The sequence below is a fragment of the Alligator mississippiensis genome, chromosome 11 (assembly GCF_030867095.1).
Source record: "Alligator mississippiensis isolate rAllMis1 chromosome 11, rAllMis1, whole genome shotgun sequence".
Taxonomy (NCBI): Eukaryota; Metazoa; Chordata; order Crocodylia; family Alligatoridae; genus Alligator; species Alligator mississippiensis.
Window position 1 is genome coordinate 54,587,627 of NC_081834.1, and position 27,338 is coordinate 54,614,964.

The window sequence follows — 27,338 nt, forward strand, 5'->3', positions numbered from 1 at the left end:
TGCGCATGTCAAAAAGAGATTTATAACTGCGACACTAACATGAAATAGAACTTAGCCTTCTGTGCTATACATAAATCATTATAACTGGTCAGAGAAAACAGGGAGTAACCCTATGATAACACCCTAGCGAAGACCACTATACAATTGGCGATTCTAATTAAATTTATGACGTGGCGAAAAGCAATTGGCTATTACACAAATAAAACCCATCTTCACTTCCGTGAAGAATGGGAGACCTCCGCACACACACCTGAAAAACCTCTGAACCTATGCGTGAGAATAACTGACAAATTGATCGCTTGTCAGTCTCCCCCGTCCCGACCTTATCAGACGTAAATCAATGACCTGCCGGCCCGATTTTTTCTCCGTTTATCTTCCCGACCAAAGAACTCTTATGCCGACCGACCTATGGCCTACGAACCTTAAGCTGTAACTAACCAAGTATCTCTGACCTCCGCTATTCACCACCTTGACGGCGTGAGTAAATAATCTTGCTTTGCAACCGATAAGCGTCCACCTAATTAATTCCACTCCAAGCATCACAAGTACCCGCCTGACGGCCTTCTAAGGCCCCGGACCCTTATCTGCCCGGGTGGGAGTCAGGGAGAGCTGCTGGCTGGCTGCCCTGGGTCTCGACATGGCGTCACGAACAGGATACAGGAAAAATGTGATGAAGGTGGAATTAATTAAGAACTGCCCCTGGTGTAGTGGGGAGCGCCGTGTAGATAACGCAGATGAATTATGGGCCCATATCGCTTATCACCAAGCGAGCGGAGCAGAAACAGGGTGCGTCAGCGGCTATTTCTCGCTGAGAGGAGAGGAGAGAGTCGGAAAGGAGTGGGGGAGCTCCAAGTGGGACAAAGAAAAGATGATTAATGTAGTGTCACTCCTACTGCATGAAAATGCAGACTTAAAAACCCAGTTAGCTACAGTCAGCAAAGCTGCTGCAGAGATGGCAGGGTGCCAAAACCCTCTGTCGCCACCAGAAAATGGCACTGAGAAAAATATGAGCTGCCCGGAGGACCTGAAAAAGAAGGGCGGAGCCACAGAAGAACAGGTGGGACTCCACCCAACAAGCCCGCCCCCTGAGATGACGTCGCTCCCAACGGCCCCACCTCCGTACCACAGGGAGAGGGCAATGAGCGAGAATCTGATCCTCCCATCAGACACAGTAACAACTATAGCTGCCGCTCATCCTGTAACAATAACCAAGCAAGTAACCAACCCAGAGGGTGCAACCACCACCACCACCCTTGACGTCATCAAAGCATGCATGGAGATTTATGGAGGAGAGAATACCATCAACCTTCGCCTTCTCCTCAACCTGCTCGTTACTCAGCCAGCAGAAAATCTTTTAAGTCAACTTCCACGACTGCAAGCCCTTGTGAAGCCAGCAACCGCAAACTCAGCCATGGCCGTAAGCTATCTTACTGCATATCCAGTCGAACATCAAAAGCCAAGACATTCCCAATTCAACTCACAAAAGGAATCAAGACTGCCACCCCAGAGGACGCTGGAGGAAAGAGCCATGTTTGGATTCCTCCTAAACTACTTCACGCTTACCAAGCAACAGCTACACGTCCTAGAAGATGCGGGACAATGACAACTGGCACATATACTAGGCTACCGGGATCGGTCGATCCCGCCAACCGGTCCGGGGCCCGGAGGCACCCACACCTAATAGCGCATTCCAGATAACACCGCAGCCTGCCCCAACAAGCAACTACTCGAAGGGGGCATCAATGAACTATTCCAACCACTACGACATTATGCTCGTAGATATACAAAAGACAATTTTATTGTTTTTAGTTTTCTTTGTTTGTTTGTCTGTTTGTTTGTTTTGTTCCCTTGTAGGCCCAGCGGTGACGAAGAGGCAATCTGTGACTGTCCGATCGCGAGAATCACCGAGCACCCACCTGCAGCACACCCGGGTCGACGCCACAATGGCCGCCTGCTCATATGTCGCAAGCAGGGTCATCGCTCTATTCCTGCTGTTACCAACAGGTTGCTCGGCAAACGGAGCTAACTTCAAAACCTCCAACTCGGTCCTGAACCTTCTGTCAATTTAGGCCAAAGACATAACTAACGACTCATTTTATGGTTTTTCTTTTCCTGTTAATGATCTTGTACATACTTGTTTTGTTTTGTTTTGAAGCCTGTTCGAAACTTTACGCAATGAAGCCAAGTCATAATGTTTTGAGTGAAAAGCTCTGAATTATTGAGAGAAAACAGCATTGGTAGTCTGAAGGTTTGGGGGATGTCGCAGAAAGGTCGGGTGTGGACAGAAGCATTGACTGAGGAAACGTGAGAAAAGAGATGAGGGAGATGATGATGGAAGGGGGCAAGTAGTCAAGGTTCTAAAGGAACCTGTACATTCAAAGAAGAGGAAAAGAAACAATTTGGGAAGAGAGGTGACAGTAGAAGAAATGAAGAAAGGCCGCTAATAACGGTACAAAAAATTGGTGTTTTCAGAGCTACGATTTAACTCAAGTATAATAAGCCACAATTATAGAAACCCTCCATATAGGGGGCATTAATCTGATACCACACTCTCAATTACCTTAAAAAATCGAATTAGAGAAGATTACATAAAATCAAGGATAACAGTTTACTGCGTTTAAGTTAATTCAAGTGTCGGCGTCTTTGATTATCTTGTGTTTACCATGAATCATAATAGCCATTGTTATATTTGTGTGTTTTAGTTGTTGGATTTTACAGTATCTCAAAACGAAGTTAACCACGCTTTTTGCTTTTGTATACACCCACTTGCCAAACACTAACGATGATGAACAAAATGGTCTGTACGTAAACATGATGTAACTTGCTGTGCCATGGGCAAGGGGGCATGTCACAACCCAATTAAGTAGTGCCCATGTCACAAACAAGTAAAACCATTCAAAACAGTTTTTTTCTGCACTAGGTTAACTAAGGGTTAACAAGAATGATAGTAACCGCATTTTTGCTGCGCATGTCAAAAAGAGATTTATAACTGCGACACTAACATGAAATAGAACTTAGCCTTCTGTGCTGTACATAAATCATTATAACTGGTCAGAGAAAACAGGGAGTAACCCTATGATAACACCCTAGCGAAGACCACTATACAATTGGTGATTCTAATTAAATTTATGACGTGGCGAAAAGCAATTGGCTATTACACAAATAAAACCCATCTTCACTTCCGTGAAGAACGGGAGACCTCCGCACACACACCTGAAAAACCTCTGAACCTACGCGTGAGAATAACTGAAAAATTGATCGCTTGTCAGTCTCCCCCGTCTCGACCTTATCAGATGTAAATCAACGACCTGCCGGCCCGATTTTTTCTCCATTTATCTTCCCGACCAAAGAACTCTTATGCCGACCGACCTATGGCCTACGAACCTTAAGCTGTAACTAACCAAGTATCTCTGACCTCCGCTATTCACCACCTTGACGGCGTGAGTAAATAATCTTGCTTTGCAACCAATAAGCGTCCGCCTAATTAATTCCACTCCAAGCATCACAACTACCCTCCTGATGGCCTTCTAAGGCCCCGGACCCTTATCTGCCCGGGTGGGAGTCAGGGAGAGCTGCTGGCCGGCTGCCCTGGGTCCCAACACTAGGAATGTTTAAAGTACATTGATCTCAGTAGAATAAATGTTAAGACAACACATAAATGGTAAGAGAGCCTGTTTCTGCACTACCTACCCTATACTATGCTTCTTCCTATTTCCATGGTCACATGTGGCACTGAAAAACTTATCCTGTGACAAAGGTCTTGGACCCAAAATTAAACTACGACGGTTGGAATGGTGTTGTAGCCAGGAGGTAAACAGGGCGGGTGCCTCAAAGGAGACTTCATTAGGGATACGATTAGATAAGGGAAAAAGTGGTCAGGACTTTGTGGCGGGGAAAAGAAATTAAAGGAAACTTTCATTCTGTTTCCCTGCTGGTCCGTATGTGAGCATTCATGTCATTGTTGAAGGATTTGTTCATTCTTTCACAGATTCCCAGAAGTTTAGGGCTGGAAGGGACCTCGAGAGATCACTGGGTCCAGCCCCCCTGCTCTGGGCAGGAAAGGCTGCTGGGGTCCACAAACCCTAGCAAGGTGCGTGTCCAGTCTCCTTTTGAAGATATCCAGTGTAGGTGCCTGCACCACCTCTGCTGGGAGTCTGTTCCAGCATCTGGTCACACTAACCATTAAAAAGTTTTTCCTGCTATCCAGTCTGAAACCTTCTTCTAGCAGTTTATGACTTGCTCCTGGTTTTCTCCAGGGCGCTTCGGTGAATATTTGTTTGCCTAGCCCCTGATGTTCTTTTCAGTACCCTAAATTCTCCTCTTTTCAGTCCCATATCTATCAACCTTTCCTCATATGGCTTGCTCTTCAAACCTCTCATCTTATGAGTGGCTCTTCTCTGGACTCTCTGAATCTCCTCCCCATCCTTCTTGAAGTGTGGCACCCAGAACTGGATGCAGTACTCCAGCTGTGATGTCACCAATGCTGACTAGAGTAGGAGAATAACTGCCTTAGTTTTGCTCGAGATGCATTGGTTGATGTATGCCAGCATATTGTTTGCTCTGCTAACTGTAACATCACACTGGTGGCTCATATTCATTTTATGGTCAATTATAACCCCCAGGTCCCTTTCACATGTGGTGTTAGGTAGTGTAGCACCACTGAGCCTATAAGCTTGGTGCAGAGTTTTCCTCCCCAGATGGAGCACTTCACATTGCCCCATGTTGAACACAATCTGGCTCTGGTCTACCCATTTAATTCATCTGTCTACATCATTAACACATGGGCTGCCTATTCACATGCTTGAAGGCAGGTGGGAGGGTGGCGTTACCTAGAGCAGTCCCTGGACAGCCTGTCTGATTAAAACAGGTCATGGTCATGTATATTATGCCTCCAGACATTTCAAAATGGCCATGAGGTCCTTCATTTAAAGCTCATTTCATGAGATTTCATTAAAGTGCCTCTGCAGATATTTTGAAATGTGGGGGAGCTTAATCCACGTGAAGGTAAGGCAACATCACAGCATTGCAATTAGAACACTGACAGACTCGATTAATTGAGTCTGGTCCGATGTGTTCCAATTACAACATGAACCAACACAAACACACTCTCTCAGAAAAAATAATTCCAATTTCCCAATATAAAATCCAGCCCTGTTTACATTTCTTATTGTTTCCTGAATATTTCTTAACTCTGAAACTAAAAAAAAAAAAAAAAAAAGTTTCTCTCCCTCCTATTTCAAACTGCAGCCACTTCAGCATCTGGGGTAAGAAACTTGACTTGTATATGTATTTCCTATTGCGTGCGTGTTCAGGAGGGCTGGAAGTGAGGATGACAGATTCCCCAGTGCTCAGTTTTTCCGCAGCCATGTGAGAATCAAAACCTTTGTTAAAGAATTACTTAAACAACTGTAAGCTAGCTTTGAAACCTGCTCCAAAGTGGAAAAACAACGCCCCCCTCTATTCCGATCAATGGAGAAATGCTGGAGAACGTGGATCACTTTGCCTACATAGGAAGCCATCTTTCATCAAAGGCAGACATTGACATGGAAAAATAATGCCACTTGAAATGTGCTAGTGCAGCCTTTGAATGTCCGAGTAAGAAAGTCTTCTTAAATCATGACATCCTTGCTGAAACAAAGCTCTTGGTTTAATCGAGCCATTGTCATTCCAACTCTGCTGTATGGCTCGAAAACTTGGACCACATACAGAAGACATCTCAAGCGCTTGGAAAAATACCAACAGTGCCTGCACAAGATCCTTCAGATTAGCTGGGAGGATAGATGCACAAACATCAGCATCTTGGCTGAAGCAAATTCCAACAGCATTGAGGCCACGATCATGCAAAGCCAAACTCACTGGACAGGTCACGTTGTTTGCAAGCCTGACTCCTGCCTTCCAAAGAGAATCTTTTTCCCACAGCTGAAAGAAGGTCAGTGAAGTAGCGGAGGGTAAGGAAAGCACTTCAAAGACACCCTGAAGGCAAACATGAAGAGGTGTAACATCGACATCAAACACTTGGGAGACCCTTGCTCAGGACTGACCAAAATGGAGGAAGGCTCTTTGGGAGGGACCTCAAGACTTTGAAAGAGCTCGTCAACAGGCAGAAGAGGAAAAGAGGAGCAGGCGGAAAGAACATCAGAACATCAAATGCAGCAAAACAGTGCCCACGTCTCCTGGAAACATACTCACTGAGACAATCTTAATCGTTCGCGAATGATTGCCCCTCATCATGATCATCATTACTTTGCTGAGTATAGAGGTCTCAACTGGAGCTTTTGGTCAGGGAGGAGCATTAGGAAATATATTGGGTGAAACGAAGATTTGTGCAACGGAGGAATAGGGGTTTGGAACTGCAGAACAGATCTTCCTAACTGGTCCACGTTCTCAGCATTTTGTTAGTAAGAACACAGACCTTAACAAGTGACGTGCATGTTTACTAGTCCACCTTCTGAGATGGATCTAGAATTCTTGAACTTTTCTTCTTCTTGGAATGTTCAAGGTAACAGCTCATCTATTGAGATTGTTGTAGGACAATTCACAATTTTCAAGGAGGCCTGCTTCTGCACGCCTAGTCTATGTTACCATTTCATCGATGTTGGCAATTCATGAGATGAGGCTTTGCCTCATGGGGCAGGTCCTTAGCAAGTATAAAAAAGGAAAACTACAAATGAATGCCATGTACTCAGCTGGGATAATGAACAGTTGCTGAGAGTTTAACTCATTCTATTTAAAAGATTTTTCTTAAAACAGTAAAGGAAAAGGATAACAAGTCTTCAGAAAGATTTCATCAATTTAACTCATTGGCCTCTGAGAGGAGACTTGAGAACCTACCAGCGAATGTGCAAGCGTCTAAGTGCTAATGACTTCTGCATATGTAGTCAGATGTTTTTAATATCCATGCAAAAAAAAAAAAAATGCTCCAAGACTAAGTTTGTTGTGGTGGGTGAAGTAGGGCCGGAAGGGGAGCAGATCAACGCTGCTACAGCGAGGGAAAGATTGGAGCTCGGGCAAGCTGCCCAGCCCGGGCACGGTGGCACAGGACTCAGGAAGGGGGGCTCCCTCCACTGCAAGCCACCAGTCCAATACAGTGTGGGAGCAGGTGTGCACCCCTGGATCTCCACAGAGCAGGCTGGACCAGGCTGTGCTCTGACAGGTGGTGGAAGGTGCTGGGAGCAGGGGCTATGCCCTCTAAGCCTGTGTGAGTAGGCAGCTATTTGATCCGGCAGCTTCAGATGCCAGCGATCCGATCCAGAGCTCTGGATGAGTTTCCCACTTTGAACCAGCCGAAGCGGGTTCGAAGCTTCAGAGCCGCCTCGGAGATCTGGCCATAGGGTATAATGGGGAAATCAATGAGATATCTATAACTTTGTTGTTTATATAACTTTGTTGTCCTAGCTGCTGACAGGCAAAACTCGTGACATGGGTGCTTATGTAACTGACTGTCTTTCTTGGGGCAGTTGATTGTCTGTATTGATTATTTCCTTTCCTTAGTCTGTGGTTTTGTAGGTGTTAATCCTTGTTAATTAACTCATTATCTAGTAGCTAGCTACTATGTATTGAGCTGGTTCCTGAGTGAATCATGACTGATTGGTAACACAGTAGCTAAGCAGCCAGATATGCAGTAGCTTCACCACACCCCCACACCTCCCCAACCCCAAGACAGACACAGTTGCACAAGCAACCATGTCACGAGTTTTGCCTGTCAGCAGCTAGAAGTGCAGGGCCCCAGAACCCAGAAGCCCTGCACCGATCTCCTCGACAGCTGGCAGGCTTTGTGGCCGCAGCAGGGGCTAGCAGGCCTGCAGCTCTCACCCTGCTGCGCTTTGACACACAGTGTCACCCATGTCACAAGTTCTGCTTGTCCACAACTTGAGGTGCAGTTTCCCCTAAACCCTGCACCTATCCCTTGAAACTTGGCAGGCTTTGAGGCCTCATCAGGGGCTACCACCCCTGCAGGTTTCAACCCTCTGTGGTGTAACCCATACACGATGTGAGTTTTGCTTTCAAGATTTTGAGGCGCAGTTTCCCTGAAACACCTGCACCTATCTTCTTGAAGCTTGGCACGATTCATGCTCCCAGCAGAGGCTACCACCCCTGCAAGATTCATCCAAATCAGACAAAAAACAACAAAGTTATAGAAACTTCATTGATTCCCCATTATACCCTACTGCCAGACCTCCGAAGCGGCTCAGAAAGCCTAAAGAAACCAGCGCTTCAATCCAGACATGTTGCTTCAGATGCAAAAGTATCCAAATCTTCTCTGGATCCAAAGCATGCTCTGAAGCTTCGCACAACCCTAAGCCCTCTCACCACTTGTCCAAATTCCCCACGCCTCCCATACAAGCCACAGCTTCACCCCAGCTGGGCAAGCAGCAGCAGGCTATGATGGTGGGCATGTGCACCCAGGTCAGGGAAGGGCCGGCAGCAGGGGCTACAGGGAATTTTAGGGTGGCTGCAGCCTTCCCATAGCCCTTGCTTCACTGCGCTCTCTGAGGCAGAGCCAGGGCTGTGCTCTGGGCTGCCGCTGGGGCTACGTGCCCAGAGTTCAGTCCTGGCTCCACCTGCCCTGCAGAGCACAGCCCAGTGGCAGGCACCTGGGGCTAGGCTCCTCAAGTGCAGCCCAGCCCAGCCCACCCTGTGCAAATCTGCAGGCACACACCCATTCCTATGCCCTGCCGGACTGGAGGTACATGCAGTGGTGGTAGCCCCTCTCCCCAAACCCCATGCCCTGCCGCCCTGTTTGGGCAGCTTGTCCCAGCCCCAATCCCTTGCTCACTGTGGAGGCATTGATCTCCACCCCACCCCATCCCTTCCCTCTGCCCACCACAACAGACTTACCAGCTGGAGGCAGCCGTGTCCAGCATGGTGAGGACTGATGCCCGTTTAGTCTCTGGCCGAAGCAGCACCAAATCTTCAGATCTGAATCAGGACAGCGATTCGAATCACCTAATTGAATCACTGTCCCTCCGAATTGGCCAAATCTAAATCTGAAGTGAATAGCTGCCGCTTTGCACAGGCCTAGTAAAGATGAGCAAGTACCATGGGCTCCCTTGCAGAGGTGGAGAAATGGAGTCATCCAGAGATGCAATTTGCAGCAGGTCAGTACTCAAGCTGGAAAAGCACTCCCGTCTAAGTCTCTGGCTATGTACTGGAACAAGTTTTTTAAAGAAAAAAAAATATTTCTAAAGTTCTTTCCATTTTCCTCGTCTCTCTAGAGCAGGAGCAGGCAAAATACAGCCAACAGGCTGAATCTGGCACTCCAGGACATTCTGTCTGGCCCACGGGGCCCCTAAAAATTAATTCCCTAAAATCTTTACCTGCCCTGGCTGCCTGTGTGAAAGATCTCCATTCCAGCCTCCTCTCTCAGGTTTTTTTTTCCCCTTTCCTTTTTCTTTGTCCTCTCACATATCTGTCAACCGGGTTGCCTTGGGTTACTGCATACATGACCTGACTCAGGTAAGGGGGTGGATCTGACCTCTCCATCGTTCTGAGTTCTGACCTCATGACATGGGGGCTAGGCTTAAGCCAATGTCCCTCCAGCAGGTAATGCTGATGCCAACCAATCAATTTGGAAAACATCAAATAGCACCTATCCCTGACTGGGTCCAGGGGGTGAGGTCAGTAGGGCTATTTAAGACAGTCCCTTCAGGAACAAGGGGTGAAGACTTAAAAAATAAAAAATAAATAAAAAAATAAAAAGCAACACACAGAAGCATGGACCTCTGCAGTGGTCTCATTTTCTGGATATGGAAGAGTGTAACTTACCCGAAAACTAACTATGAACTTGGTTTAATGTACTCTACTCACATATCAGAAGGCTACCAAGCTGCTCTTGTTCTCTCAGGGTTGTTCTTTTACTACTTCTCTGACTTGTATTCCTCCCCAGGCCAACCCTCTATGCCCAATAAAGCTGTCCATTATAGCCAGCTTTGTTCTACATGCTTGAGAGGGATTGAGCAGGCCTTCCTGCTCCCTTTATTCAGCTGACTAAGGGAGGCAACTTTCTTTGCTTCAGCCTATAAGAAGCACCCAGATATAGACCTTGGGGTTGCTTAACCCCAGCAGGATACAGGGTCTGTGTATCCTGGGTGGCACAGGACCCAGACAAAGACCTTAGTCTGGGTGGTGGCAGTGGTACCCCAGGCTTGTGGGTGAGCTCCAGGAAGGAGCGGGGGAAGGGGTGCTCATTGGCCAGACAAGAGGCATTACAGGTGAGGCACTCAGACCCTAATTTTTGGCTGGGGCGCAGTGAGGTTGCCAGCTCACTGCAGGAGTGCCCTGTACTGGCCCACCACAGCCTGTCAAAAGATGACAGGTGCCAGGGGCAGTACAACCCAGGAAGAGCCACCAGCAGGACCCAGTGACCGAGAAGCAAGGGGGCAACTCCTAAGGAGTGGGGCTATCCAGGCGGCCCTCCACAGCTCACCACAACTTGGTAAACAGCCCTCCACCCAAAAGAATTGCCCACCCCTGCTGTAGAGCCTTGGTCAGATGTACTTAGGGCTCTCCCATCATGTTCCCTTCCCACTTGGCTGTGGTGATCCTCCTCATTTCCATAAATACCAGTGAAGGGAATTTTGGGATAGCGGAGATGAATGTACCACACATATGCATCTGACTTTGACAGTCAGTACACTGAAGGATTCAGGTGCAAAATACAAGCTTCAAGGCTTCGTTCCCACACTGCTATAACCACTAGACTCTACTCCCCTCCTGCAACTGGGAACAGAACCTAGGAGTTCTGACCCCCGTCCTCTTTTGCTCTAACCACCAGACACCAGTGCTTTGCCAAGGCCAGGAAAACAACCCAGGAAGCTTGATCCACACTTTAATGCCACCCTAAGACTGAGATTAGAACAAGAAAAGCTCCAGGCACCAGCCTCCACACATCACTTTTGTGCAATAAACTAGGGCTCATCGCTTAGCACTGGCACAATTTGAGGACTAGCCCAGTGTAGTGCACAGCCAGTTAAAGGGCATTTTGGCATATGCAAGCACTGCAGCACCCCAGTGCTGCAACACTTCCAGTTGTAAAAGCAACAAAATGCATGTCAGCACTGAAAAAATAGTGGCAGCGCACTTTTCAACTAAACACACATAGAAAGTGCTTTAGTTCAAAAGTGCACCACCACCATTTTCTGTGCACTGGCATGCATTGCACTGTTTCTACAGCTGCACACGATGCAGTGCTGTGCTGGTCAGCTCGCATGCTGAGCAGACTCAATTAAGTGAGTCTGCTCCAAAGTGGAGGATCTCCAGGGCATCATGGGAACAAGAAGTAGGTCTATAAATGCCCAAAGTGACTATCCCTAGGCTTAGAGTGTATAGCCTCCACAGTGGAAGGGGGTATGGTACAACTGGACTGGGTTGGTGGTCTGCTCCCACTAAACAAACTTCTGGCCTAGTTCACCAGAAGACCAGGGATCTGAAGGAACTTTAGGGCATCAGAGTCTTTGTCCCACTTGTGAGACAGAACAACATCATCAGCTGACTTCCCAGACCCCTGGGGAGGAAGCACTGAGACAAAACCATCCCTCCTTCTCCAACAGCCATAAGTACTGGTCTCTCTTCTTACACAGCCTTTGGGAGTTGGGGGTGGAGATGCTGTGCTGCATTAGCAGCCTCCTGCAGCCACACAGATGTAGACTCTTCTCAGCTAGTTGGGAAGGTTTAACTCCCAGGTACAAGGCAAACCTGGCCCCATCAGCAGCACACAAGGGCAGGAAGGAAACCGGGGACACAGGCAGGGGCTGCCAGCTATAAAGGTTGCTAGTTATCTATGCAACCATACATCCTTTTCCTCATCCCTCCTCCTCCTCTTTCCACTCACACACCATAAGCACATAATGGTTTCCCCACTCTATGCCTCTCCCCAGGGCTCTCTCCCTCAAACTCTCCTTCTCTGTCCCTCACACTCCATGCAGAACCGGATGCTGGGCTGGAGGACTCCTGTGACTCAAGGATGCTGGCTTTAAGTGTCTCTCCAACCATCTGGCCAGCCCAGTCATATTTTCCTGGTACCCAACACAGGAGAAGCAGCATCCTAGTCAGGCACAGACAGTGCTGCCATAAAGCAAGTGCTCAGGATTAGACAATCTCCCTGACCTCTGCAAAAACGTTTAGAAATTGAGCCCAGCCACCCAGGGGTGACTCTTCTCAGGGACCCCAGAGACTCAGCAAAGCGCAGCAGGCACCGCAGTCCAGGCTCTGCTCTGGAGTTGGATCATCAGGAGCCAGCCAGCCGGGGGGAATCTGGGCACAGAGGAATGGAGGTGAGTAGTGCTTACTTCAAACCATTGGTCCATAATAATAAGTGTTATCCTCTGGGGTGTCTGGAAGCTTGGGAGCTTGCTAGGTTGTTTGCCTTCTCAGCTCTTTAAAAACAGGGAAGACAGCATGTCCTTGCCTCACAGGAGCTCCAAAGGGATAAATACATCAGCAATAGTTGGGCACACACCACCTATGAGGACAGGGGGTAGAGATGTACCAACAGAGACAAGATCAAAAGATATATTGAGTTGAAATTAGAACTTTTTTTTAAACATTTTCCTGAACCGGCAGATGTATATGGGGATGACCTTATGCAGAGTAAGAGTGAATCATATCAATAACTGTCTGAAGAAGGGCCCTTGTGTTTGGGGAGCACTGCATAAAGCTGTTGCCCCATGTGAGCTCTTGATCCTGCAAAAACTTTAGGAGTAGTCTTTGCTTTAGTCATTCAGTAGCTTTATAGCACTGAATGGGACCCATTTCTGTGCAGTTTCCAGAAGAGCCTGAGGGAGACAGAAATTGGAGCTGAACTAGATGACCTCCAGGGGTCCCTTCTAACCCCAATTATCTATGAATTATGGGTGGACCTGAAGGGGGTATTAGTGTGCCTCCCAGCATGCAGGTAAGTGCCTTCCAGTATTTTCAGGGTTCTCTCTTTATTGGTCTGTCTAGACATAAATTGCTGCATAAGTGCCTTTGAAAATATGGTCCCAAAGCCTCAATAAAAATCAGCAGTAATAAGGTAGCAAATTAGTTTCAATTCCCTTGAAGCCTCCATCTCTAGTGGTTTGAAGGACACATCCCTAATTAGAAGATATGTAATTACATGCGTTTTCTTCCAGCACTCACTGCTTAGCTTGCTGCGCTCATCATGGAGATAGTTTCATAGTTGGTCGGGTCGGAAGGGACCTGAGCAGATCATCAAATCCAACCCCCTGCCAAGGCAGGAAAGAGCACTGGGGTCAAACGACCCCGGCAAGGTGTTCATCCAGCCTCCTCTTAAAGACCCCCAGGGTAGGAGCCAGCACCACTTCGCTAGGAAGTTGGTTCCAGATCCTAGCGCCTCCTGATGTCTAGTCTGATCTACCCTCTGCCAGCTTGTGACAGTTATTACTTGTCACTCCTGGGAGTGTTCGGGGGAACAGGGACTCCCCCAGTGCCTGCTGGTCCCCTCTGACTAGTTTGTAAACGACCACTAGATTCCCCTCAGCCTTCTCTTGTGGAGGCTGAACAGGTTCAGGTCCCGTAGCCTCTCCTCGTAGGGCCTGCCTTGCTGCTCCCTGATCACGCGGGCGGCCCTCCTCTGGACCCTCTCCATGCTGTCCACATCCCTCCTAAGTGCGGCGCCCAGGAGTGGACGCAGTACTCCATCTGCAACTTGACCAGTGCTGCGTAGAGGGGGTGGATCACCTCCTTGGACCTGCTCGTGTTTCCTCCGTGGATGCACGACAAGGTGCGGTTGGCCTTCCTGATCGCGTCCCAACACTGTCGGCCCATGTTCATTTTGGCATCAATGATGACTCCAAGATCCTTTTCTGCCTCTGCACTGACAAGAAAGGAGTTCCCCAGCCTGTAGGTGTGCCGCTGGTTTTTCCCCCCAGGTGCAGCACCTTGCACTTGTCAGTGTTGAAACCCATCCTGTTCTCATCCGCCCTCCCCTGTAACCCGTCTAGGTCCGATTGCAGCCTGTTCCTCCCTTCTAGAGTGCCCACTTCCTGCCACATCTTAGTGTCATCTGCAAATTTGAAAAGGGAGCTTTTTACCCCCTCGTCCAAGTCACTGATGAAAATGTTTGACAGTGCAGGCCCAAGGACTGAGCCGTGGGGGACCCCACTGCCCACATCCCTCCAGGTCAAAGACGACCCATTCACCACCACTCTCTGGGTGTGACCCTCCAGCCAGCTAGTGACCCATCCAACTGTGGAAGTGTCAGCGCCCTAGTTTTTTTAATGAGAATGGGGTGGGAGACAGTGTTGAAGGTCTTCCTGAAGTCCAGAAAGACTACGTCCACTGCTACACCTGCGTCCAAGGATTTTGTGACCTGGTCATAGAAGGCCACCAGGTTGGTCTGACACGACCTGCCTCTAATGAACCCATGTTGGTTGCCCCTAAGCATAACCTCCCCTGCTGGCCCCTTCCAGACATGCACCAAGATAACTCTCTCAAAAAGCTTACCCAGGATCGAGGTAAGACTAACTGGCCTATAGTTTCCTGGGTCCTCCTTCCTCCCTTTTTTGAAAATGGGAACCACATTGGCCCTTTTCCAGTCCTCTGGCACTACACCAGAGCTCCACATGGGCTCGTAAAGCCGTGCCAGGGGTCCCGCAATGACCTCTGCTCATTCCCTAGCGCTCTGGGGTGGAGATTGTCAGGACATGCTGATTTAAATACATCAAGTCCCTTACTTTTAGTTTCCTGGGATCAGCTCTGATGAAGATCTTTTCTTCATCATTTAGGCAAGTTAAATGTTCTTTTAGAATATAGACAAGTGTACTTTTTCTGCTTTAAAACAGGGGCTGGAGCTGCCTTTGGGGAGCATAGATCAGCTGTTATGATTTAACTGCCTAAACCAGTAGAGATTAGTTAGCTACATCACTAAACCTAAATGTTGACTGAAAAAATTTAGAGTGAAATGTGTTTGCTTCATTTGCAGACACAGACACCTGCAGATAACAGTTACATCTTACTAACACATAACAAATTATACCAGTATAGTCATTGCATCTTTCTAGGTCGTTAAGTTTTTTGCTCAAATCTTGCAGCCATCTGGTGACATACAGACAGTAACAGCTAGTTTTTAAGAAGTCAACTCAAGTGGACACAAATAAATAGGTAGATAGGATTCTTTGGGTAAATCTGGTCTCTTTTTAGACCCACTAAAATAGTTGGAAAAAATTCTGTTTTGCAGGCTTTTCAGTAGAAACACCATGCCTGCCTATGTCTTTAGGCCAGCACAGCTCAACCAACACCCCACAAATAAGCTGTGCACTGTAGCAGGTTCAGGGAGTTGCTCAACTCAAATAATCTATTACTAAGTCTCTCCTGGTCTCCAAGCACAGCTCAGCCCTTTATTTTCCAGGCACACTTGCCTCACAGGAGCCCTCTTGTATCAATCAGTGCTCAAGAACACACAATACATCTGGAAACCATACCTCCCAGTCCTGAGGTCTCTTCTCCACCACTTCAACTGCCTGTCTTTGCAACGTGCAGAGTTGGGGATTACAGGATAGACCCCACATGGAGTTGACAAAATTAGCTTCTCCCTGTGCTCAACTAGTGTCTGACATCAAAACCCAGCATCTAAAAAATGATTTGGTTCAGATATCGGCTCTATTCATTAGGTCTGGCTGATGAGTACTGTGAAATTTAGCAACGTGGTTGGCTGTGTTAATCTGAAGTCAAGCAGGAGGTAAGACAGAAGGACACCTTCGACACAACTGAGAGTTAAACTGTGCTACTCTAGATGCTACCACAGTTGTGATTAATAAGGAACTACTGATATGATAGAAAATTCAAAGCTGATCCCAAGAAAATAAAAGTAAGATTGTTTGAAACAGCATCATTCTGATTCAACATCCATTTCGACGTGACAGCGTTTCGTTTCAGAAGCACAGTTCCTTTTCGTTCCATCGAAACAGCAAAACAGTTTTGCTGTTTCGCCCACCCAGTGCCGGGAACACCAGTGCTGCTGGTAGCCCCAGCCGGTAGCACCAGCCTCCTGTCAACCAGGAGGCAGATTGGGACCCGCCCCCCCCCCGGACACCTGGGAGCAGTCCCGCACAGCCCCTGCAGCCCTCCCAGGAGTGTGGGGGCCCCGCCGATTTGCCTTCCAGATGACAGTAGGCTGGTGCTGCCAGCTGGGGCCAGTGGCAGGCAGGCCTGGGGCACATCAGCTCATGTACGGACTTTCCCCCACCCTGATCCCGGGGCAGGGGCTGGTCCCTGCGCAAGCTGATTTGCCCCACCCATGTACCCCCCCTCGGGCCGGCTCCAGTATGGAGCCTGAGGCATATTAGCTCCTGCAGAGACCCGCCAACCCAATCCTGGGATGGGGTAGGGTCCCCACATGAGCTGATATGCCCCAGCCGGCAGCACCAGTCTCCTCTGATCTTGGAAGCAAACTGCGGGGCCCACATCCCCGGGAGCAGTCCGGCACAGCTCCCGCAGCTGTCCTGGGGGTGTGGGCAGGCCCCATCTGCCTGCCAGATAACAGGAGGCAAATGCTTCTGGCTCAGACCAGCAGCAGCACCAATCTTCCCAGCGCTGCTCCCAGGTGGAAGCAGCAGTCTTCTTCTATCCTGCAGGCAACTTGGGGGCCCGCACCCCCAGAACAGTCCAACACAGCCCTGCAGCCCTCCTGGGGGTGCAGGCGAGCCCCAGTTTGCCTGCCATAAGACAGGAGACTGCTACTACTGGCTGGGAAAGGAGCTATAGCCAGTAAGAGTGGCTAGGAGCTTTCTTAAGGACATGCTAGGAGTACTACGAAAGTTGCTAATGAAATGTAAGATACAACTTATTCAAAAAAATTCTCTAAGAGATATACCAATGATTTAATCGCCTTCAAGGCTCAGAGTTAAGGCTGCAGTTGGTGTTGAGGTATGTGTGTTTCATGCTGAAGTCTTCTGGTGCACTGGTTACCTCATCCAGGGAATTACTTTTGGGCTTTGTGCTTGTGTAGTTTAAGTGTCATTCAGGCATTAACTCAAAGTCCACAGAACTTCTTGACTGAAATATATATATAAGAAGATATACGCAGTTATATGAAGGTACTAGAGGATATGAGATTCAAATACCCATCCTGAGGTCCCCATCCAGAGTCTCCTTCAATTCAGAAACAGGTTTGGAGCAGTGGCCTAGTAATGATGATCTAAAGAATGTCATAGTTTCATAGTTGGTAGGGTTGGAAGGGACCTGAGCAGATCCTCAAGTGCAACCCCCTGCCATGGGCAGGAAAAAGTGCTGGGGTCAAACAACCCGGCTAGGTGATTATCCAGCCTTCTCTTAAAGACCCCCAGGGTAGGAGCCAGCAGCACTTCCCATGGAAGTTGGTTCTGAGTCCTAGCTGCCCTGACTGTGAAGTAGTGCCTCCTGATGTGAAGTCTGAATCTACTCTCTGTCAATTTATGGCCGTTATTCCTCGTTACTCCAGGAGGTGCTCAGGAGAACAGGGACTCCCCCAGTGCCTGCTGTTTAAATAAATAACCTAATTATATAAAAGAAGTCATAAATGTTTTACCTGAGAAATCTACATTCAAGATGAGATAACAAATATATTTTTAACTCCACTATGTAAATGAAAATATTCCCTTAAAGGAGGGAGAGAGAGAGTGAGAGAAGGGTTGTTGGTTGTAGCCAAGTAGGTCTATGGACCTAGGCAGACAAGATTCTTTGGGCAGGCATAATATATTTTATTAGACCAACTAAATAGTTGGAAACATTGTCCTATGCAAGCTTTTGGGCACAAACACCTTTCTTCAGACATAGGGAGAGTCTACTAGTATTGTATGTGGTCTCCTGGGTAGAAGAAGGAAGAGAGCAGTAAACCGGTGGAAGAAAGAAGCCCTCAGAAGTAGCTACAAAAGAAGCAAAGGACAGTTGACGTGGACACAATTATGTAGAAGAAGTCATTATTTTATCTGGCCAATAGCTTAGGATGTCTCCGATTCTTTCACAAACCAGAGGAAGAACATTGTGCCCAAAACTAGTCAGACAACCCCGGCCACCCCCTGCCCCAATCCCACCCCCGCCAAGCATACGGTTGTTGAAGTAAGAGATATTACCAAACAAACCTACGCTTGGAAGGAAAGCTCTTTTATGGCAGATTGTTTAATCATCTTAATCAGTTTAAATTAATGGTGCACAGACTGCACAATTACCATTGACTCGTCTGCTAGATTCATTTTGCTTCGTGTATTATTCCACTACAACCAAAGATCCTCAAGAGCATTTAGGTGCCTTGTTGTTTCTTAAGATGTTCAAGTTCATTATTTATACAGCACTGAAATACTCAAAACAACGGCATTCAGATGCCAGGTAACCCAAGGAGTTTAAGTCTTCTAGGCAACTAAACGTGCATTGCTGGGCAAACACAAATGCATCTACCGACCAAGCGAAAAAGATGCTCAGAGCCCTGACCTGGAGGCATTGGGCTGTTATTCTCCACATAAGTTGGTGAAACAGCCATCTTGCTAACGACACCTACTTTTAGCCATGCTCCAAAAAGCCAGCTACATGGATGGAGCAGTGCATCTTCTACTTGTGGCACTCCAGAAGGCTACAAGAGTGCTGTGTTCAGATCTCTGCTCCACTATGAGGATGAGTAGCTTTGTCTCTTAACTCCTATGTAGGTGTGTTCTGGGGAGGACTGCTTAAGTTCCTGTCTGTTGGACCCTTCCACTATGTATAATTAACTAAATATGTACCGATACATAGAAAGGCTGACTGCAGAGCTCTGTAATTTGTACACTCATGTAAGATATAGAATCACAGAAAGAAAGAGCTAGGGGGACCTTTGGAGGACATCTAGTCCAACCCCCTGCTCAAGACAGGTACATCCCAATCCAAACCTTCCCATACAAGCGCCTCTCTAGCCTCTTCCTAAAACTCCACAAACAACCATGTCCCACAACTAAAAGGGACATAGTCCATGGACATCAAGAACACCCTAAGCTGCCACAGCTAAAGCAGGGGGATGAGGGCAATGTCAGTATCCTGCCACTGCAAGGATGTTAAATACACTCAAGAAATCCAGGCAAGAGGATCAGGCCACTTGCCCACCCTTCCCCACAAAAAGAAGGGAAATAAATCCATAGTCTGTATTTATCTTACTGTGGGGTAAAATTCCTCCCTTCCCCCAGATGTGGTTGTTGGTCTGATCCTGAGCCTCAAAATTGGCACACCCCACTCACAGTCTCCTGCCTTGGCTGTAGCCAACACCCAATGCATCTGAGGAAGGCAAACGAAAACACACGCACACCATGGGTGTGAGCAGTGGACCCTATTCAATTTGGATTCGGCCTGAATCAGGGATACCGATTTTATTCGTTGATCTGGATCACTGTTCCCGATTTGATACGGCTGAACCCAAATCTGAAGATTCAATGCCAATTTGGAGAATCAGCAACTCGGACATAAGCAAAGCTTTAAGTGTTTTCTCTACATCCCTTGAGATAGCAGGCACGGCTCGTGAACACCGCAATGCTGGGTCGCGTGGAGCTTCCCACAGGAGTGCAGGTCCTTCCGGTCCCCTTCTGGGCCTGCTGGGAGCACGCTGGGCCCCCTCCCCTTACCACCATGGCTCAGTGATCAGCCATGGGGGGACTCCGAGTGCCCCCTCAGACACAGGAGGCATCAGTCACTGAGCCACGGCTGTGCAGGGCCCCCCCCCCCCCCCCGTATGCTCCCCAGTGGACCTGGTTGGACCAGCTGGAAGTGCTGCTTCCTTTGATTCAATACAGCTTTGGAGATTTGGCCACCAAACTGAATCAGGGACCGAAGCTTCACAGTCCTAACACACTCACCCTGACACCTGTAGCAACAGGAGGAGGAAAGATTGCCTCCTGCCTCATATCACCTAGAAAAGCATAAAATCCTCTCCATGCTGTTCTGCAACCTACGGACAGCAAATGACTCCATATCAGTAATGATGCTTCAGGTTCCTCCATCAATACATTTAGGCATTAAAACAAAGGTGGGATAGCTCCATGGAGGAGAAAGAGAAAGACCCATCCTTCTGTACCCAAAAGCTTGAAGGTTCGTATGCACACCTTGGATATGGGATTTCATTCTGATCCATTTAGGCAAATCAAGGATAACATGAGGTCTCACAAATAACACAACCACTGGGTCTTCTAGGGTCTCTCTCCCCCTCCCTTTTCCACCAATATTATAACCAGGCCTAGGATACCTCAGCAGATGGCCAGGCCTAGGTGCTAAATACCTGAGGAGAAAGTTTCTGGCTCAGGACCTGAAGAAAGAAGAACGCAATTGCTTGGTCAGAGTAAGGCTCATATCTCCAGCCCCCTACATCAGCTTCAGTAACAAAGCTTCCCCACCTCCACTGCATTTCACTATACCTTTGTCCTTAATTTCAGCAGGATGAAAGAGGCAATGGGAGTTCCCAAGGAGAGTTCATCCTACTGGGCCTTTCTAACGACCCATACCTGGAGAAGCTGTTTTTTGTGGTCTTCCTAATCTCCTATGTCCTGACATTGTTCTGGAACCTGGCCATCATTGTAGTCTCGCAGCTGGACCCACGTCTCCACACACCCATGTACTTCTTCCTCAGCAACCTCTCTCTCCTGGACCTGTGCTACACCACCGCCACGGTGCCTCAGATGCTGGTGAATTTACAAAGTCCCCATAAGACCATCTCCTGGGCTGGCTGCATGGCCCAGCTCTTCATTTTCCTTGGCCTGGGGTCCACTGAGTGTGTCCTGCTGGCAGTCATGGCCTATGACCGCTATGCTGCCGTCTGCCACCCCTTGCGCTACACGGCCATCATGAGCCGCAGCCTCTGCCGGTTGATGGCAACTGCATCCTGGCTGACTGGAATCACGGCCTCCACTGTGCAAACGAGCTTGACCCTGCGACTACCCTTGTGTGGGCACAATCGTATCAATGACTTCTTCTGTGAAGTGCCAGCCCTGCTCAGGTTGGCCTGTGCTGATACCTCCATTAATGAGGCTGGGCTCCTTGTTGGCTCTGTGGCCATCTTGCCAGTTCCTCTGGGCCTCATCCTGGTCTCCTACAGCTACATTGGTGCTGCACTACTGAGGATCCGCTCAGCTGAGGGCAGGTGCAAGGCCTTCAACACCTGTACTTCCCATTTGGCTGTGGTGTCAATCTTCTTTGGCACTGGTATCTATGTATACCTGCAACCCCCCTCTCAGCATCCCCAGGACCAGGGCAAGATAGTTTCCCTTTTTTATGGTGTTATAACTCCAATGGTGAACCCTCTGATCTATACCCTGAGGAACAAGGATGTGCACAGGGCCCTCAGGAGAGCCTTAAGGCAGCAGTGCTGGATGCAGAGGACATAAGCCCAACAAATGACATGGAACTGGTAGGCTTGGGGTATGTGCATGTGGGATAGAGCTCTGCCCTTTAGTTGGGCCGAGTTCTAAGCTGGCCAAAGGTGAGATAGGAAATAGGGATACACAAAGGAGGTGTAGTGGCACAGTCCTATTCCCCTTTCTGACCATACTGGGAGCAGCAGCCAGGGATTTTAAGTCTCTTAATCAGGTAGGAATCCTCCTGCCCCTTCCCCTTTATATGCAGAGCCACTTCTTCTCCCATTCTCCCTTCCCCACCCACCGCTACCACTGTCCCCTCAACCTCTGGATGCCCTGCAGGTGGGCCTTGCTCCACAGCTGTTTTTGCTCTGTTCTAGCCAGGCTGTGCAGGGAGCTGAGGTCAGCCCAAAACAGCAGCAGCAGGTGGTTTCCCCCTCCCTGCCTACTCCTCTCAGGTGTGCCCCGTCATTCCAGAAGACGGTTTACAGATGGGGAACCCACCCACTGCACCCACCACAACTGGCGTTACAGTCCCCAGCAGAGTCCAACTCTCCAAGCTATCCACCCTTTCCCCAAGACTGGCAAAGGCTGAACATGGCAGCCATCTTGCAGTAGCGTCTCAATGCTTCTCTTCTTCCATGTTTCTGTTTAAACAAAGACTGATTTGGGTAAAAGGTACATGTGCTGTGCCAGTAACTATGGTAACACCGTTGCTGCTAGCTCTGTCTTCCGAGATAGGGTGAAGTAGGTCCGTGTGAAACGTTGGGAGCCGTTTCATTTCAGAGGTGTTTCGGTACCCGAAACACCGACTCTGAATCAAAATGGAGGGCTCAGAAACATCTCCAAAATGAAACAAGGCATCCTTAATGTTTTGGAAATGTTTCTGAAAATTTCGGAGCTGGGCTTGCAGGGAAACAGCTGTATGCTGTTGCTCTGCCATGCAACTCTCCTATGCGAGGAGCAGAGATCTGTGACGTGGGTCTTCTTGCCGCCGCTGCCCTGGCGACAGCCCCATCCTGCTCCCCGCTGGGGCCCCAAACCCCTGGCCCCAAGCCCTGCCTGGCTGGGTAGAGCTGTGCAAAGCTAACCTCATAGCCTGTTTGAAACAGATTCAGAGGAGATTCATCCAAAACAAAACAGGACACTGATCCTAAACAAATCATTCTCTTCCGAAACAGCCGAATCAAAACACTGCCGTTTCGCATAGCCCTAGAGTAAAGGTTCTTGAGCTTCTGCTTTTTCTAGTAAGGTTTAAAGTAACATCTTACATCGATCTCAGTAGAATAAACAACACCTAAATGGTAAGAGAGCCTGTTTCTGCACTACTTACCCTGGACTATGCTATGTAGTTACTATTTCCATGTTCGGAGTAGGCACTGAAAACTTACCATGTTCAATCAAAGTTGTTGGCCTTCACATTAAACTACAAGGGTTGGAACAGTGTTGTAGCCATGATATAAACAGGCAAACTCGTGTGGGTGCCTCAAAGGAGACATCATTAGGGACATGATTATATGAGGGAGAGTGGTCAGGACTTTAGTGGGGGGAGGAGGGGGGAAACTGCAGGAAACTGCTGCATCCTCTTTCTTTCCGCTTTGGTTTGTGAGCATTCATGTCACTGTTGAAGGTTTTTGTTCATTCTTTCATCAACACATGGACTGCCTATACACATGCTTGGGGGCAAGGGGGTGTTTTGGAGAGGCTGTCTGAGGACTGCTTTAATTAATTAAAACAGCTCACCATCATGTACCCAATCCACGCAACATGTGTAAACATCATAGCAACAGGTACTTCAGTCTTCCACACAAGTGTTCTACAGAATATGTCAGCAGGCAAGGAAATGAACACCAATCTCTGCAGTTGCTACTCCTAACATGTGGCCCATCACTCCTTGTGCCTCACCAAATACCTCTCGACTCCATGTTAGGTTCCTGCACTATACACATGCTTCTTTTTGCAAGACGCGGTCTTGCTCCTGTCCGTCTGTGGAGAGGATAGTTTAGGTGGAAGAGCCAAGCAACATTAGCCATGCAGAAAGGGAAGAGATAAGGATACAGTGCAGAAGCAATGAAAGGACTTAATGTAGAGACAGTGCATTCTGTGTTGAGGGTAACCGTTATCGAGAATCCAAAGGCAACGGAGAGGAGGCGCTAAGTGGTGGCATGAAGGAGCAGTGAGAAATAAAATTATTACTTTAAGAAAAGAAAATTTTCCAAGAAAAAGAAATACCCCTAAATGTTGTTCTCTCCAATTCTGTGGAGTTTCCTTGTGGTTCCCCCTGTACTTCCAGAGGCAACTACATTTGTAAAACAAGGTAATAAGGGGTGGGGTAAATGAAATCTGAAATTGCCATAAGCTTGGTTATCCAGAATTTTTTTTTTTAAGAACTTCTCCCTCTGTAAGCAATTCTCTAGCACACCCATAACCAATATCCTGCCACTGTGCCCTTCCATGCAATACCAAAAACAGAGGACTAGGCACATGAACACTTAAAACAGAAATAATATCTCCTCAACAAGGAGGCAACCCTCAACTGTGGCAAGACCTTCAACCTCAATTGCCCAAGCAATTGCTACGTTCAAGGGACCCTTCACTTCCTGTTATTGCCTTTCTACCCTTATCCATACCTCATCACACCCCAAGTGCTGCAGTGGTCATAACCTCTATAATTTTGAACAGTAGCCAGGTGGAGGGGAGATCTCAATGAAAATGCTCAGTTCCTTTTTTGATGACATACAAGGAGAGGTGGAGTTGAGACTGGTGCAGGCTTGTGCATAAGCACCGTGTACCTCGACTCTCCCCAGATCAGAATTAAAATGCTGCTGAGTTTTGACAACTGGTGGCTCAACAATCCAGGGCTTCTCCCACTGTATCCCCCGGGTGACAACAGCTGCCAAGATACTACCCTATGCGCATTGTGTCACATCCTAGGTGCTCATTTGAGACTGGCATGGAGGAGAAAGGCAATTCCTAGCATATCAGCTGGGGTGAGATGGGAGCAGGGAAATAAGTCAAGGAACAATGACAACTTGAGCTGGAGACCTCACTCTAGACATGGCATCAGGCCACCCCCAAACTGTTTGTTTCAGTTATGTGCTGGGTTTCTCAGTATGGAGCCCAAGAGACAACCCAAGGGGATGAAGCAGACAGGGTTTTAAACAGGGCTAAAGTAAGGAAGGAGAAGTCTGTCCCAAACCTGAGCAACTGGTTCAATGACCCTCTCCTCCAATATCCCACAGCCCACTGCACCAGATCATTCATCAGTCTGTGACCCAAACCACACTAAACAAAACCTCCTCAGCCAGCTAGCACTACACCCTCCCCACAAGATATTTGGCCAGCTACTTCAGCAGCCTATACTCTACTACCCAAGATCAATACATTGCTACTGAAGTCGTCTGTGCCCTCTCCACAGAATCGCCAACCAGCTCTTCTGGTATCCTTTATGCCCCTGGAACAAATCAAGCAATCAAACCATCAGGGCCAGTCTGCAAGCTCCCTCCTTGTTCCCACAGCTTCCCTGGCTTACACACCCCTCAGGATCACAGGAGAGCAGATTTCTCCTAGACTGCATACTTCTGGAAATATAAACATGAGCAAGTTCCACGAGCTCCTTTACAGAGGTGGAGAAATGAGTCCTTCAGAGGTGCAATTTGCAGCAAGTCAGTATCCAAGCTGGAATAACACCTCAGTCAAAGTCTCTGGCCATGTACTGGAACATGTTTCTTAAAGGAAAAAAAAAAATTCCTAAAGTTCTTCCAATTTTCTTTCGCTCTGTAGAGATTTGATCAAATGTACTTGGGGCTTCCCCATCACGTTCCCTTCCCACTTGGCTGTGGTGATCCTCATCATTTCCATGAATACAAGTGATGGGAATTCTGGGAATGTACCACAGACACGCATTTAATTTTGACATTCAATACACTGAAGGATTCAGGAACAGAATCCAAGCTTCAAGTCTTCCTCCCCCTGCTGCTAAAACCACTAGACTCTATTCCCCTCCTGCTACTGGGGTATAAAACCTAGGAGTTCTGACTCCCGTCCTCTTTTGCTCTAACCACTAGACACCACTTCTTTGCCAGAACCAGGAATACAGCCCAGGAAGTTTGATCCCCAGCCCCCAGCTTTAATGCCACCCTCCTAAGCCCGAGAATTATAATATAATAAAAGGCTTAGTCTGCGTGTCTGTCTGTCCGTAACGCTTTTGCCAAACTGTGCATGCGCTGCGGAGAGGGTGGGCTGCACAGACCCAAGTTTGCCCCGCTGCCGCAGAAGTCTGGCAGTGGGGAACAGACCTTCACAGCAGCAGGGCTTCCCCCCCCACCTCCCTGCCCGACGGCAAAGGAAGGGATCATGGTGGCAGTACCCCACTGCCACCCAGCCTGAATGCCCCCAAGAACAGCCAGAAGGGAAGGGGAGGCAGTGGGCAGGTAGGCAGGCAGATGCGGGCCAGGCGGGTTCAAAGCAGTGGGGGGAAGAGGGGAGCAGGGTCGGACGAGGAGCAGAGCAGGGGAAGAGATGGGATGCGGAGCTGGACGCAGGGCTCCATCCCTGCCAGACCCCCATCATTCTTGATGGGCAATTGGCTAGTAGAAAAATAAAGGCTCCAGGCATCACTTCTGTGCAATAAACTAGGGCTCAGAGCTCAGCACTAGCGCAATTCAAGGACTAGCCCCACTTAGTTCACACCCACTTGAAGTGATCATCCCTAGCCTTAGAGTCTATAGGATGTACAGTGGAAGGGGGTATGAGACAACTGGGACTCGGTGGTTAGTGAGCTTCAGGCATCCGGGTTTTCCATTTCCCATGGAAAAAAAAATGGAGGAAATAACGGATGTCTTATTTCAGCGTGGATTTGGCAGTTTTGCCATGAGCCGTCTTCAGGCTGGCAAAGCTCCAGCCTGCAGGGGGCTAGAAGGGAGCAGAAGGAGGGCTGTCAGGCAGGGGGGCACCATGTGCATATATATGCCACCAGAGCCTGGAGAGCAGCTCCCACAGGTAAGTGGCAGAGTGGGTTGAGGCCCCTGTAGAGAAGGGAGTTATGCGGGGGGGTTGCAATGCACTGCTGCAAGGTCCAGGCAGGGAGCAGGATGGGGCTGCAGGCGACTCATCCAGGGGCTGGGGGCGTGGGGCCAGCTGCCCACCGATGCACAGTCTCAGAGGGGCAGCGGGGCCGGTGCCCTCCAGATCTGTGTGCAGGTGTGCACTGCCCACTGCGGGCTTGAGCTCCCACCCTGCTGCCCTCCCCAAAGGCCTCCACAGCCTGCTGGCATGACCTAGTGCTGCAGAGCACAGTAGGACCGTGCAGCAAAACTGTTTCCCCTGCGAGCTCCGTGCTGCCCTGGCGATGTGTCCTGCAAGCAACCCCGCACAACTGCCCTCAAGCACAGGGGCACATCACCAGGGCATGCAGTGCTCACAGCAGCAGGCAGCTTTCCTGCATGGTCCCCCTGTGCTCTGCAGTGCTGGGTTGCACTGGCTGAGCTGCAGTGGCTGCAAGGGAGGGAGACCTGGGGGGGAGGGGGTCCTCCTGGTGGGGAAAAAAGAGGCACAGGCAGGGTCAGAGGGGCTGTGGGGAAGCTTTCATTTTAAATCACAGACTTTGTGTGGGGGGCATCAGAGAATTTGAGATTTCTTATCAGAGAAAACCAGGATCCCTGGTGATCTGCTCAACTACTGGACTAGTTTGCCAAAAGACCTGGGATCTAGAGAAACTTTGGGGCAGATGAAGCCTTGTCCAGAGAGTGGCAACAGCAGGGATCATTAACCATCTGCCCCTCCCCAAGTGTTTTTTCCAACTGGTGCCACAGTAAGTCTCTCTCCCATTTGTGAGGCAGAACAATGTCATCAGCTGACTTCCCAGACCCCTGGGGACGAAGCAGAGACAAAACCATCCCTCCTGCTCCAACAGCCATAAACACTTGTCTCTTTTCTTACACAGCCCTCAGAGGGTGGGGATGCTGTGCTGCATTAGCAGCCTCCTGCAGCCACACAGATGTAGACTCTTCTCAGATAGTTGGGAGTTAAACCTGCCTGGGTACAAGGCAAACCTGG

At 48.7% G+C, this 27,338-nt stretch overlaps 1 protein-coding gene across 1 annotated transcript; it reads left to right on the forward strand.

The window, feature by feature from the left end:
• Positions 1-12,886: 12,886 nt before the first annotated feature.
• On the forward strand, positions 12,887-21,311 carry LOC102567369 (olfactory receptor 2G3-like). Its single transcript, XM_006263270.4, has 2 exons — positions 12,887-12,892; positions 20,364-21,311. Exons 1-2 carry the CDS (start codon positions 12,887-12,889, stop codon positions 21,309-21,311), a joined length of 954 nt encoding a protein of 317 aa, XP_006263332.4.
• The last annotated feature ends 6,027 nt before the right edge of the window (positions 21,312-27,338 follow it).